The sequence below is a fragment of the Protomyctophum bolini genome (genome assembly GCF_963924005.1).
Source record: "Protomyctophum bolini genome assembly, chromosome: 19".
NCBI lineage: Eukaryota > Metazoa > Chordata > Actinopteri > Myctophiformes > Myctophidae > Protomyctophum > Protomyctophum bolini.
The window spans coordinates 8,808,732-8,823,307 of record NC_137880.1 but is presented as its reverse complement, the minus strand read 5'-3'; the positions used below and the strand labels follow the sequence as shown (position 1 = coordinate 8,823,307).

At 47.2% G+C, this 14,576-nt stretch overlaps 2 protein-coding genes across 2 annotated transcripts in view; one reads left to right on the top strand and one right to left on the bottom strand.

Moving 5' to 3' along the window:
* Positions 1-13,962, bottom strand: part of LOC308334448 (microtubule cross-linking factor 3-like) — a 28,628-nt gene extending 14,666 nt beyond the window's left edge. Inside the window, exons 1-9 of the mRNA XM_080791199.1 lie at positions 13,604-13,962; positions 9,624-9,848; positions 7,873-8,031; positions 6,296-6,364; positions 5,690-5,782; positions 3,997-4,173; positions 2,291-2,647; positions 1,114-1,577; positions 12-357 (exon numbers count right to left, since the gene is read on the bottom strand). Coding sequence (XP_080647325.1) covers positions 12-357; positions 1,114-1,577; positions 2,291-2,647; positions 3,997-4,173; positions 5,690-5,782; positions 6,296-6,364; positions 7,873-8,031; positions 9,624-9,848; positions 13,604-13,822 — 2,109 coding nt within the window. The 5' untranslated portion in view covers positions 13,823-13,962. The remainder of the gene's footprint in view (positions 1-11; positions 358-1,113; positions 1,578-2,290; positions 2,648-3,996; positions 4,174-5,689; positions 5,783-6,295; positions 6,365-7,872; positions 8,032-9,623; positions 9,849-13,603) is intronic.
* The window catches only part of LOC308334550 (E3 ubiquitin-protein ligase TRIM35-like), a gene marked incomplete at both ends in the record, with an annotated part of 157,667 nt that overhangs the window by 42,134 nt on the left and 100,957 nt on the right, over positions 1-14,576 (top strand). The window lies entirely within an intron of this gene.

Below are 14,576 nucleotides of genomic sequence, written 5' to 3'. Positions count from 1 at the left end.
CTTCTGCTCACCGACAGGGGCTCCTCGGCCTCCCCCCGGCGCGCCTTGGGCCCTTCGAGGCGGTCTATGAAGGCCTGCAGCTCCTTGCGGAAGGCCTTCATCTGGGCGTTGATGCGGTACAGCAGCTCGTGCTCCCGGATCCGGCCGCTCCCGCCGCCCCCGCCCCCCTCCTCCTCCCCCTCCGCCCCCATCCCGCCGTCCTCGGGGCCGCCGCCCACCCGGGTGAACATGAGGTCGCCGCCGTTGGAGACGTAGACCACGCGCGCCTCGGCGATGACGCCCGCTGTGTCGGCGATGAGCCGGTCGAGGGTGCGCGCCAGCCGCTCCGCCTCCGTCCGGATGTCCATCATCTGCTGCCTGTGGGTGGCGGGGGCAGTACAATACATTAGCCCATTCTGACCTGAGATCAGATTCATACGAGGTTTTTCCACTGGACACACACACACACGCTAAATCTCATCAGTTTGATGAGATGTAGCCTCTCAAAGCCAAGATTTTGAATATGTTGTTTGTCCACAATTCCATGCTGTATTGATGTTGCTACCATTAGGAGAGATAACAGGCAAATGTTGATCAAAATAACAATCCTCTCATTGTATAGACTTCTTGTAAATTGACTTTAGTAATGCATATGTTTAGCGATGTGTAGCGATATATATCGTATATCGATATATATATACTGTATACATCGATATAAACTGGTGACAATTTAAATCGATTTAATAAAAATCTGTTCCTTAAAAACATGTATCGCGATCCAAACAGCAGAGGGTGCAGTCGAGTTTAACTCCCATTCTTGTTCAGCGGCGTGTTGAAAAAAACATAAACGTTCCCGTCATTTGCTACAGTATCGAAAACAAACTGTATTGTAAAATAAAAAATAATATAATACTGCATTTGTGTTTTTTCCCAAAAAGAAAATGTGTGTGTGTGTGTGTGTATATATATATATATATATATTTTATCCTCAGTATGTACTTTGCTCAGCCAATCAAATCATCTCAATTCCGTGCTCAGCCAATCAAATCACCATCGCTATACGATTCACACAAACACACTGCCCTATCTTCAAAAACAGCAAACGATAAGCGGCCGATATAATAATCCCTGTACCTGTCGTGTGGGCCGCCGTAGCGGCCGCCGCCGCCTCCGCCGGGCAGGAAGCGGGCCATGGCGGCGCCACATGAGGAGGGCCCCCCCTCTCCGGTGGGCGTGTAGAGGCCACGCGTCGGCGTCAGGCAGCGACTCCCGCCGCCGCCACCATTGTTGCTGCCACCTCCGACGTTCCGCACCTCGTCCGAGTCGCTCTCCCCGCCCACGGGGCCCTCGCGCTTGCGGTGCGGCGGCAGCAGGAGGCGCTGCTGCTGCTGGCCGCCGCCGGAGGCCGCCGAGCCCACCGAGTCCGTGTCGGCCCCGCCCCCGCCGGCGTCGCTGTCCGCGTCGCTGTCCCGCGGGCTGCCTCCGCCTCCTCCTCCTCCGCCGCCACCAGGGGGCCTCATGGGAGACAGGTGGGAGGCCAGGTCGTAGCGCTGCATGTTGGACAGCAGCACGCGGTTCTCGTACTGCAGCTGCATCACCTGGGGGGATTGAGAGAGATTTTTATTTATTTATCCTATTATTAACCCATTCTGACCTGAGATCAGATTCATTACCAGGTTTTTCCACTGGACACACACTGGTCTGATTAACCCATTCTGACCTGAGATCAGATTCTAAAAAAAATGTCAGTCGTTATTCGATTTTTCAAAAATAGCAGACCCTATCTGCTGTTTTTCAATAGCTAAAGCACGACGTGATGCTATAACACCAAAAGGGGTTCCCGTTCAGAATGGGTTAATCCCAAAGGAAATGTGTTAACAAAGAACATTGACCGTTAACCCATTTTAGACATGAGGACGATTCCACAAAATGTCAAATGACAATTTTCTGGAAAAAAAACCCAAGTTTCTATGTCAGTCGTTCTGTCAAACATTTTCATTTCAAGGACCACCCAGAATTATATGTAATTGGCTGCCGAGCCCATCTGAAAAAAAAAAAAAAACATGTAGTTGCAGGGACCCCCACCCAGAAGCAAAGATATGAGTTAAAAACGGTCTGCTCTGAAAGAACATATATCAAAAGATTTGCGCCTCCATTTTCACAATCTTTCAAAAATAGCAGACCTATGACCTATGAGCTTGTAGGGTCTGCTATTTTTCAATATCTCAAGTTAGTATAACACAACGCTTAAAAACACCCAAAAGGGGGTTCCCTTCCCGCACCCATGCAAGGGAACGTGCTGAAACCACACCTTGCCGCTCAAGTCGTTGATCTGAAGCCTCGCCGCCTTGAGCTCCTCCTGCAGGGCCTCCGCCTTGGCGGCGTCCATCCCCCCTCCTCCTCCCGCGGCTCCCGCCCCTCCCCCGTGGCGGCCTCCTCCCTCGATGGTGCCCGCCTTGAACCTCATCTTGTTCAGCTCCGCCGTCACCCGCTGCCCGTGCTCCTCGGCGTCCGCCAGGTTCCGGCGCAGCAGCTCCGCCTCGTCCTCCACCAGCTGCAGCTGCTGCCGCAGCTCCGTCAGGTCCCGCCCCGACGAGTCGGGGCTGCCCGGGCCGCCATCCTCGCCGCGGAGGTCGTCGAGCTCCGCCCGGAGGCCGCGGTTCTCCACCTTTTGGGGGCGAAAAAAGAAAACGGGTCACTAAACTGCCTCCCCCTGGCCAGCCGGGGCGCCTGATGGAGGGGAAAGGAACTGGTTGGAATAACGTGTTCCTTCCACGCGCTATACGTCCAACCAGGGAAACTCCCCCCCTGTCAGGTGGAAAGGAGCAACTTGGACACTCAGGCATTAAAGGAAGCATGAGTTCAAGTCCGTTGCTCTCCCCTTGTCCCCCATATATGGGGACTAGGTTGGTGGAGGGTGTGTAGAGCCCAGGATCACAGTAGATGATTGACACAGGGGTGAAAAATGGGTTACAAAATCGTGGGATAAAAAATATATTAAAAGAAAAAGAAAACGGGTGTGACAGAATATTGCCATCATCGATCAGACCCGCTCTAATGATTTTCTTTTGTTTTTTAAACTTTTATTTTTATTTTATTTTTTCTTCAGTAAACGGGTGGGTCATGTAGGGCATCACAGTACATATCGTAATTATTTGTTACAACTTACAAGTCATTTGCTACATTTCTTATTATTAACTTTCACAGTGTAACGGGTGTTACAGTTCCAGGAGAGTATAAAGGGAACCCTCTTTGAGTAGTTTCAGAATGTCTTTAAGTTCCTTTGTAATTTATCCTGATTTATAATGTTGTGTTGATGTACTGTTTTGACTGTGCTGCCCTCAACTGTATTTGCGAGTATAAATAAAGGTGATGATGATGATGATGATGATGATGATCGTTGTCTTTGACTGTCCAAAAGGTAAACAACTGTGTTGAGGAAATATTGCAAACACACAACATCCTCCCCTCGTCCCCACGTATGATCTGTTACCCTTAAAGCAGGGGTGGGCATGGTTCAAACGGAGCTTGACGTTACAATGGGTTTGTATAGGAAGGGGGCGTGGCAGCTAAAATGAACATGAAAAATCTAAAATACTGAATCAAGCAACTTAAAAACTGTCCCGAGGTGTTCACACAAGCCTGAGTAGACGATAAAATGACCAGAAATGTTATATATATATTTTTAAAGGTATATTCAGTGATTTCACTTAATTCAAATATCACTTATTTTTTTGTTTTGTTGTGATAATCCTCTCTACTATAGAGTGTGCTGACCATATACGGAGTTCCTCCCTGTCCCCAGTTAACCCCTGGGGGTCAAAAAACCTTAGGTTTAGTTTTTTGGCTCTCTATCCTGATTGGATGAAAGGCTTTGCCACCTAGCCAAAAATTAAACCTAAGGTTTTTTCGGTGAAATCACTGAATATACCTTTAAGTGAAATATCCCTTTAAGCCTAATTGAAATACATTATGATTTTGGGGGGGGGGAAAGGAACGGCGATCTCCTCCTCTCACCTCCAACTCCACGATCTTCCTGCCCAGGATGTTGGCCTCCTCCTCCACCAGGCGCAGGCGTAGCTTCAGCTCAGACTCTCGCGTGGTGGGCGGGCCCCCGGCCTCGCCCTTGGGGTGGGGGCTGTCCAGGTCGCCGTAGAAGGAGTGGTACTTCTGAAGCTCCGCTTCCAGGCGGTCCTATTTTTTTGGGGGATTCGAATACGTCATTAACAGTTTTTCAAAGAGTATACAGAGGTTATGCAATAGACCTTATGCAGACTGCGGCCATATTGCCATTCAGTTAAAGGGACACTTCACCCTTTTTGCAAAGAAATATATGTTAATGACGTTTAGAAGCTTTAGAACCCTTTCCTGGGGGTCTTTATGTGTGTAATATGTGGTTTTAGATATTTTAGATTGTAGCAGTGAGCACAGTGTCTCTGATGTCATGATACACTGGTCTCACTGCCTTCCTGGACTACAATTCCTATAATTCTTTGGTGCACTGCTCCTCCTTGTGTAGTCCAGGAAGGAAGTGAGCCCAGTGTCCATGACATCAGAGACACCGGGCTCACTGCTACAATCTAAAATATCTAAAACCACATATTACATACATAAAGACCCCCAGGAAAGTGTTCTAAAGCTTCAAAACGTCTTTAACATATATTATTTTGCAAAAAGGGTGAAGTGTCCCTTTAATAGCAGGCTGGCAACTAGCCGCAATTTCCCATTGACAGCCCATACCGTCCAAACAGGTCAAAGTTTGGAAGCACACGGTTTCATCAAAGCAACGTCCTGCTGCCTCCTACATAATTATTTTCCAGTATCCACGGTAACGGGACATCTTTGTGCTGCATAAAATATGCCTTCTCCGTCTCCAACAGTGTGTTCAGCTGTCCTCACCCGCCACATTGTTTGCTTCATTTCCTTTATTTACATGCGGATTGCATTCACACCTGCACCGAATCGTAATCAAGTGCGATTGGAAGCGAAGCGAAACCCCCGTTTTTTGGTCGAAGTTAGAATGCGGTTCTTTGGTGCGCATTAGGATTCGAATGAGCCTTCACACCTGCCAAACGAAGCGCAGTTCCTGACAATGTCCAGCAGGATTCGTTTTAATCGCAGTAAAGCTTTCTGGTGTGAATGTCATCTTAGACGGTTCTGGTTGGCTGTATGGGTAAATTGTCAATGGTAAATTTGCGGCTAGTTGCCACCCTGCCATTAACGTAATGGCAAGATGGCCGAGGTCTGCATAGTGCTAAAAGGAAAACACACAAAAAAAAAAGCCCTGAGGGCTCGTTTCCATTGTGGTCGTACTGTATGTATTCAATTCATCAAGAGTCAAGACATGTAAAGACATACGGTACGGTACTACAGAGTCAATACTAATTAGCAGTAAAAGTATACTTCTTTACAGGAAAAAGTGGTACTGTAGTAGGCCATTCCACATTTTGCTAACATAACGGTAGAACGAATAGACGGTATGCGTGTGACATCATCATCATACGGCATACTGAGTGGCAAAAAAACGACTTTCTGGCCTTGACAGCCCGAGTCTGACAATAACTGATTGCATTAAACGACATTAAACGATGTTAAAACTCCCTTTGCCACTCACTTTATGCACGCGCATATATGCCCTCTATTCACCCCCATGTTTGTGCCGAATCTGGGGTGATGAGATCATGGTGTTGTGTATGGGGTGTTCAATCACCTTCTCCTTGTCGATGGTGGCCGTCTTCTTCCTCATGATGACCGCCTCCTCTTTGATGAAGGCCAGCTGGCACTTGAGGTCCTCGTTGTCCTCCTGAGGGAGAAAGAAGACAATTAAGTCGTCATATTATCGCCATGTCTGTCGGGGGCACAAACCTTTATGTCGCAATATTTCATCTCATTGACCCATTTAGACCTGGGAACGATTCTACAAAATCATGTCTTCTAAATCCTGACAGTTTCCTGAAAAACCTGTTTTTCTGTGTCAGTGGTTTTCAAACTATTTCATGTCAAGGACCCCCAGAATGAAATGTAACTGGCCGCCGACCCCCATCTGAAAATATGTTGTTTTGAGAACTGGTTATATGATGAAGACCAAATATTATAACACAGAAAAGGTATCGAATAATAATAGTTATAATAATGTTGTTCATTATTTTTTTTTAAAGTAAAGGATAGATGGGCACTGGATATATTATTATTATTATTATTATTAAGGCTCACAGATATCACATATCCTCATTGCCAAGATACGTGTGGAAAGGAAACATTTAATGTAATGATTTTAAAATTGATAATGTGTGCACGCTGCAGTACTGTCTCTCACCTCAGTAGGAGTGTGTGCTGTTTTCCTGTCCGTCTTCTGGACGTCCTTACTTCCTCGTCTCTTTTGAGTCTGTTGGGACGATGAGGCAGACACGTCAAGTTACCAAAATAGTGAAAATTGTGGTTCTACAATCTAAAGACATGTCTAAACAACGGCGTTTGAAGGTAGGGTAAGTGATTTTCTTTGGTTAAAATAAGTGTTAACACGTTCCCTCCATTCACTAGTTACCCGAGTTAATTGATAAAATACCTCTTTCCCTCCCAAACAAGAGTCACGCGAGTTGTGTTTTCATTATTTAATTCACCGTTGTTGGAAAACTTTTAAGACATACAAGGTTTCCCGCGGACACAAAAACAACTCTCCCCTTCCACGGGGGGAGGGGGGGGGGGGATGTGATCATTCAAAGGTTAGTGAAAAGGCCCCGCAGTGAACCTACCTGAAAATGTATTTTTATTTTCTGATTAGTAAAGAGCTTGAGAGACAGGGAGACTCCTGTTACTGAACAAACACTATAGCCATGGTTACTGTCAGAATGCAGTGATTCAACCTTTTAACAAAAAAATACATTATGTTTTAACCAAAACATCCTTCCGACCAGTTCCTTTCCCCTCCGTCAGGCTGACGAGGGGGGGTAGTTTAGAGACCAGGATTACTGCATGTTTTTGTGGGCATACCTACCCTAGGGGACACGGGGAGAACATGCAAACTCCACACAGAAAGGCCCTTTTGCCAACCCCACCTCGGGTATGGGCACTGCTGACGCTGGAGGAGGGAACACACCCCCAGTGTCCCCAGCAAGTTTTACCAATCTTAACACTGGGTTTCTCTCCTTACCAGGGTGGCCATTTTCCCACAGCAGCCATTCTGCTTCAGGACATGTTGTTGTTGGTGTTTGTGTTCCAGTTCCGGTTAGAAACTGCAGCAGGTGGGCAGCACAGCTGCAGCTTATCAAATACTAATGGGTGTGTTAGATTTTAGGTGTGGCCCCAGCCACAGCCGCACCAGTCAACTGGATTCTATGCACATTCATCCCTTCAGCCACGCAAACCCTAGCATCCCTATGGTGGGCATGTAGTTGTACATCATATTGAGACACAACAGCCTGCTAAAAAAAATAGCAGATCTACAACTAGCTCGCAATTTGATACGGTCTCACGATCTCAAATATCAAAATACATATATATATTATTATTTTTTTGAAAAAATAAATAAACAATAAAATAATTCTATACATTTTTAAAACAAAAGGAAAGAAAGTTAGGAAATCTGCTTGCTGATCTACAACTTGCGAGCTTGTAGATAATTAAGCCCTCAGCGTAATGCCCGCTCAGCTTAACCCATTCTGACCTGAGATCAGATTCTAGAAATGTCTTCTACATCCTGACAGTTTTCCGAAAAAGCAATGTTTCTGTGTCAGTCGTTCTTCGATTCTTCAAAAAAAGCAGACCTACAAGCTTGTATAGCGCGAGCTATGAGCTTGTAGATCTGCTATTTTTAAAAAGCTAAAGCATGACATGACGCTGTAACACCAAAAGGGGTATTCCCGCCCCAAAATGGCTTCTTATTAAACGCCTCACCTCTTTGGTTCTGTCCAGTTCGTTCTGCAGGGCCTGCTTGGTCACCTCCACCTGGATGAGCTTCTGCCTCAGCTTCTCGTTCTCCTCCTCCGTCTTGGTGCGCTTCTCCTCCACGTTCTCCAGCTCGTGGTGCAGCCTCACCGACACGTCTTTGGCTACCTGCAGGGGGCGGTGTTATATAACAGTACACCGTCTTTAAAGGGACATTTCACCGCTGGAAGAAACTGCAGGATACTCAATGTCAATAGTATTTGTAGTAGATAACAGTAGCACAATTTGTAACTTGCAGCCTATGGCCAGACAAATAATGAAGTCTGTGTGTTTGACTAGGGTTTGACTGGATTGCTGAATTCCTACAATGCTCATAATGCTTCAGTGCACTTCCCCTCCTTGTGGAGAGGGGGGAGGCTGCATGGAGGTGTGACTTTGTAGTCCAGGAAGGAAGTTAGACCATGTTCATGACCTCATGAACATGGCTTCATAACTAAACTATCTAAAAAAACATATTACACACATAAAAACCCCAAGAAAGTGTTCCTTGTGTCCTAAACATCATTAAAATAGGCTCTGGTTGCAAAAGGGGTGAAGTGGCCCTTTAACGACACCATGATTCAATGTTTGACTGCCATCTAGTGTTCGAATGCGTCGACTGCAGATCTGCCTCTCGTCTGCTCCCATTATACGGCGAAGTGGAACGACATCACACAACACAGCCCCACAGCCTGCTGTTAGCTAGCAGTACAACCAGCTACGTTTTTTCAGCGATACAAACACACAAATGATTTACGATCATCGGGTGATCACGGACATATACGAAATGAGCAATTATACAAATATATTACCAGAAACTCATAAAGAGCTAGCCCTGAATGACCGTAACAGGTCTGTAACTCTCAGAGTTAAGGGCCTCCTTGCAAATAATACATTTAGTAGTTGGACTCCTATAATGTGTCATAGTGTCGTCGAAAATTAACACGGAGACTCTCGTGTTCGAGGGTTTGTATTCTTTAATCCATCTTTTAATCCGATCGTATCGCTAGCGAATGTTGCCACCCGCATCGACACAAAGTGGGACACTGGCCGGTGGCCATTTTGAAGATGCGCGCGCATCCACTTCCACTAAAAGCCCACCATTCACAGCTCTGTATCTCAGAAAGGACATTGAGGGGGGCCGTTTCTGGTGAATACAAGGGCTTTCAGCGGGCTGTAGCGGGCGGGCTGACGCTCGCGGTCGGGTTTTTCCACCAACGACCGAGACAACGACATCCGGGCATGACACCGCACGCAGCAGTTAGTCATTGTATAACATCCGGTTACGGATATTTGGCTCTTCAAAGTAAGTGAGAAAACCGCAATAAAAACGATTGGCAATACGCTATATCGAGGGATTGATTAATGCTGCTGTGAATTGGGTTTAAGTGTGAAAACTTGACATTCAGTAATTTGGTGTTAAGAACATTATAATGGCGTGTAGGAAAGAACAAGTATAATTTGCCACGGACAAGACAAAGTCAGACACACACACACACACGCACACACAAACGCACACACACAGTGCATGTTTATGCACACATTTCATCTATTGATATTCCCATTAACGCACAGGGTGGGGACACAAAGCAGTTGTAATACGAGACTTGCAAGGTCAGCTACCGTAAACGTATACAGACAGGAAGTGTCCCTTCCGACCCCTCCTCTCCCCTCCTCTCCTCTCCTCTCCTCTCCTCTCCTCTCCTCTCCCTCCTACATACCTTCAGGTCCTGCTCCAGGCTTCGGAGCAGCTCCTCGTCGATCTCCCCGGCCTGGGCGTAGCGCAGCCTCTTCCGCTCGGCCTTGCGCAGGCGGTACTGCAGGATGCGGCAGTTCTTGTTGGCGCGCTCCAGCTCGCGCCGCATGTCCTGCAGCTGGCACGTGTCCTCCTCGTAGAAGGTGTCGCGCATCTCGTCCATCTCCGTGCGCATCTCCTCGATCTCGCACTGTGGTGGGGGTGGGATATATATATATATTTTTTTTACTTTGTTAAAAGTATAGTCTATGTCATGTGATTTTTTTTTGTATGTGATTAAATCCGTTCTCAAATGTTTCTATTAACGGCTATAGGTGTGCTGTCATTAAAGTTCTCAACGGGCCCAAAAATGAAGGCCCTAACTGTCGGCCCGAAGCTCGGCCCGACCCTAAAAGAATCTTCGAAAAAGGAGAAAAAGTAAGAAAGAAAAAAAAAAAATCATGGGAAAATCACTGAGCCCCGAGGCTCGGCCCCGGCCCGACTAATTAGCATATTTTTTGGGCCCGGTTGGGTTCGGGCAGAGTTTGAGAACTGTTAGCTGTCATGCTCATTTTCAGCACGGCATGGATAGCCCATTTCAACCAATTGCTTGGTCAGAAGAAGTGCATGTGTTAATATAAATATTTCATTCACTTTTGTCTTTTTTTTCTCCCTCGAATTTTGGGGCGACTCCTCTTTGTGCCACCAGAGGTGAGCTCAAGTACCACCTGTTGGACTGGTACTAGACTGGTACTAGACCAGTGGTTGGGAACCCCTGTGAGTGGGTACAGGCTTTAGTTCCGACATATACTATTGATCCGAAACCTCAATCCCATAACCTAACCATAACCGCAAGCACGGGAGCAGCGCATGTCAGACTGTCGCATTTTCGCATCGCACGTCCCCATGCACGCTTCGGACCTTTGGTGTGTCGGAACTGCGTGTGCGCCCCCAGCGGGTGGAGCTGCCTGCACGCACAACAGCAGAAAATTCACACAGGTCTCGTTCTCTAAATAATTCCCCGCGAATATCTGTGATTCAAGTCAAGCTGTCAAGTCCTTGTTTCAATTAAATCGTGTTTATGTAAGATCATAGACAGTCTATAGTCAAAGAAGACGATGTTTTGCTGTGCGTCGTGCGCAATTGCATTCGGTCTGTTCAGTTTCATGAATTCATTGTGCATGAAATACTGAATGGATTTCAATAATATAACATTCTATATAATCAGTAACGTGTGTATCACTATCAAATATAGTTAATTCAATATATATAAATTCATTGTGTTTTGAAACATGGGCAGTACAGTCCTCAGTGTTGCCGACCATGGGTGCGTTCGGAAATGCACACAGGGAATGGGCTCAGTTTTTTGAGTGCACTGGGCGGTGACGCTATAGAGCGTCGCAGTCCCGCCCCCTCGAGAGACCCGGAAAATAAATCCCCGTTCATTTTCCTCATAGACTTTTCAGAAAGTATTTATTTAAAGACGTTTACGCCACGGACAAAGCCAACTCTTGTCGTGACAAATCATGACAACAAACACAATTTTTCGGGCTGAACAAATACTGTAAGTAGAAAGAAGAAGTAATTATTTATTTGGTCCAAAATATTGTGTTTGTTGTCATGATTTGTCACGACAAGAGTTGGTTTTGGTTAAATGAGGAAGATCTCTGTTGTCATCTACAGCTTGAGAGGCCAGTTAATCTAGCCCAGAGCCTTAGATATAGACAGAGTTACGCAAACTGCGTTCAATTCATGGGGCTTCAGTCCAATGGCGGCTCTCCTACGTAGACTTCCATTGAGAATGGGGATAACCAACTGGGACAAGTCCTGGACCGGAAGTATAGGCAGAAATGCTGGGCTCAGGCAACAGCCCAGCTTTAATGATCTTAAATCTCTTTATTTTAGATTGTTTTGTAGTAATAGTACAACATAAACATTAAAGAGACTTTAGCGGTCACTGTACAATACTTTAAAACAGTTGTCATGTTGCACGCATGCTTAAAATAGCTCTTGTTTGCGCCGCCCTCGTTGAAAACAATGTATTTCCAACTCCAGCTCGTCTCAGTTCAGGCTGCATGAACAGCGCTCGAGCGCTCGGTTTCTGCCCCCTCAACATCGTAACTCTTCTATTAGATGGCTCTGATCATCTAGCCAATCTGAGAGTGGACAGATGCAACCTAATGGACTATAGTCCATTTGGTTAACACTTGTACACTCTCTGGGTTACAAATGGCTAGATTAATAACAGTTATAAATAACGGCGGTGGTTCTCAAACATTTTCATGTCAAGGACCCCGAAATTAATATGTATTTGGCCGCCGTCCCCCATCTCACACATTTTGTCCCACGGACCCCATAAACGATTTGTGGTGTTCGAATGATTAAAACATATTCCAAATATTGGCCCCCGGGCCTCATAAATTCCGCCCGCCCGCCCACGACTCATAAATTCTCGCACCAGTTGGCCGTGCGCGCCCACCCGCCTCCCTGTTCCTCTAGAGTCTAGCCTATAGCGCGAGGTTACTGGTGGGAGATACATATCGCTCTGTGTTGGCATTGCCTAGTCTGTCCGTGCCGGGTCGCAACTCGAACAGAGTCAGATCTATACCAAACTTCGCAACGATCGACGCGGCAAATCGCGAACTTTAGCACGCTCTGTGGTGTCTCGCGTGGCTCAGGCTCAGTAGAGACGGCGCCCCTCTGTCGTGGTCTAAAACTATACTTTATCGGCAAAAACAGAATGCTATCCCAGCATCCCCCCTGATATCTCTCCCCATTTCCTGTCGACATATAGGCCTGTATACTGTATATACAGTATATATATATATATATATATATTCCAAATCTTGCACATTATTTTGCTTATTTGTTTGAGGGGTGCTAGCCCTTCATATGCCCAGCTTTATGTTTGTGTGAATTTTGGCCATACTTTGATTGTCTGAGATCATCCCATATAGCGCTGATTTGATAATTGATTGGCTGAGCAAAGTAGCCTACATATTGAGGATAAAAAGTGAGGGCAGAAAGTTGAAGACGAGACGAGATGAGAAGATGTCTATGATGATGATAAGAGCGCCCCTCACTTCACACGGGTGTGATTTTCTTAATGGCAAGATCTATACAAGCTCACAGCGTGTGACATCGCAATGCACTGTGAGGTCTGCTATTTTCAAATATAGCCTATATGGGTTTAAAATGGTCACGCTGATTTTTAAGCTATATTAGGAACTTGTTTTGCTGGGGACCCCCCTGGGGGTCCCCGGACCCCACTCTGAGACAACGACACAGAGAAATCCAGTGTCACTGTTTAATCTTGTATCAGTTTCATGTTCAATCCTGCTATTTGGATAACATTTGAACGTTATTTGTTTTGTGCAATAATGAATAGGCCCTTGCTGCAGACATTTAGGCTACATGGCACATAGGCCTACTATCCAGGCTGCATTCTAATTCGCGTATCGATCTGCTATAAGAATGACATTCCCTATACCTATATACAATGTCATTTGAGCCACTCTATGTCAATAACCAATCGATTATCTGTGGGGCTGGAGCTATATAGATCTATTTGGGTTTGGCTTTTGTGAAGCTTCAGTGGATTTGGGCCAAATGTAGGCCTATATTCAACAACAACAAATCAATGTGTGCTTCTGTCTCTGTATCATGCACTTAAATAGGCTATGCTTTCCTCCTGCAGTCGACATTACGACAACAATAAAGACAGCTGTGATATAACTTGAACATTTTAGCCAAAAACATAGAGATTTGTGGTGTGTATAGACGAGAGAGAGGGGAAAAAAAGCCACGCAGCCATGCAATTAAGTGAGCCAACTCAGATCTAGTTCACAAGTCTATATGGTTTAAGACAAGTTGCTCATCATCACGACCATATTCACAAACTGTGCAGCAGGGCAGGCCCTATTAAATGATCGTATATAATTGCATGAAAAGACGTTTCAAACAAACCTTGAGGTCTTCGTTTTCCTCCAGCAGCCTTTCCATCTCGTCGTGGTCGAGGAGGAGGGCCTGCTGCTGCTGTGTCACGGACCCCTGCACGGCCACGACGGACCCCGCCTCGGTGCAGGCCGGCGGTACCGGTACCTTCCCTCCTCCGCCGCCGTCCTCCCCCACCACCACCACCACCGCCATGCCGTCGCCGCTACTGGCCGCCTCGCTCTGCTGCATCCTCGCCGCTCCGCCGCCGCCTCCCTTCAGCCTCTTGTGGAGGTGAAAGTGGATGAGCTCCGTCTGCAATAAGCAGCCGCCGCTCCACCACCACAGACTACCACCCAGACGGTCCACCAGGCCCGGTCCGCAGCCTGTAGTGCTGCTGCCGCTTTTCGCCGGCTCTCCTCCTCCTCCTCCTCCGCTTCGTTGTTTGTCTTCCTCCTCCGGCCTCCTCCTCCTCCTCCTCCTCGGCGTCGGCGGAGGATCTTTCTGCGGTCTCGCAGCGTTCTTCTCCTCGGCCCGGTGGTGGTGGTGGTGGTCCGACTCCGACTCCGAGGAGTCTCCCGTGAGGCAGATCAGGCGCAGAGAGGAGGAGGAGGTCTGACGTGGTCTCTCTGCGGCCGCAGAGGCAGCAGCAGCATCCGCCCTGGTAGCAGGAGGAGGAGGAGGAGGAGGAGTGACACACTCAGTTTCAGCACCATCCGGGGGAAGAAGAAGAACAGCTGCTGCCTCCTCCTCGGCTCTTCCTACGTCAGCAGCGCTCCGGTGGGTCGCCTCCTCCTCCTCCTCTTCCTCCTCCTCTCCGGTGGTCCGTCCCGCGGAGCAGCAGGGTGTTTTGGGCCTGGTGGTGGTTCTGGGTGCGCGTTTTGCGGCCTCTTCCTGATGATGCACTAGACTAGAGGTCTGGCCGGCGAGACAGCCCGGCGCTGCCTCCTCCTCCCAGCTGATGGTGATGATGATGGGTTATGATGGCCGTCTGCAGCAGAGCCAC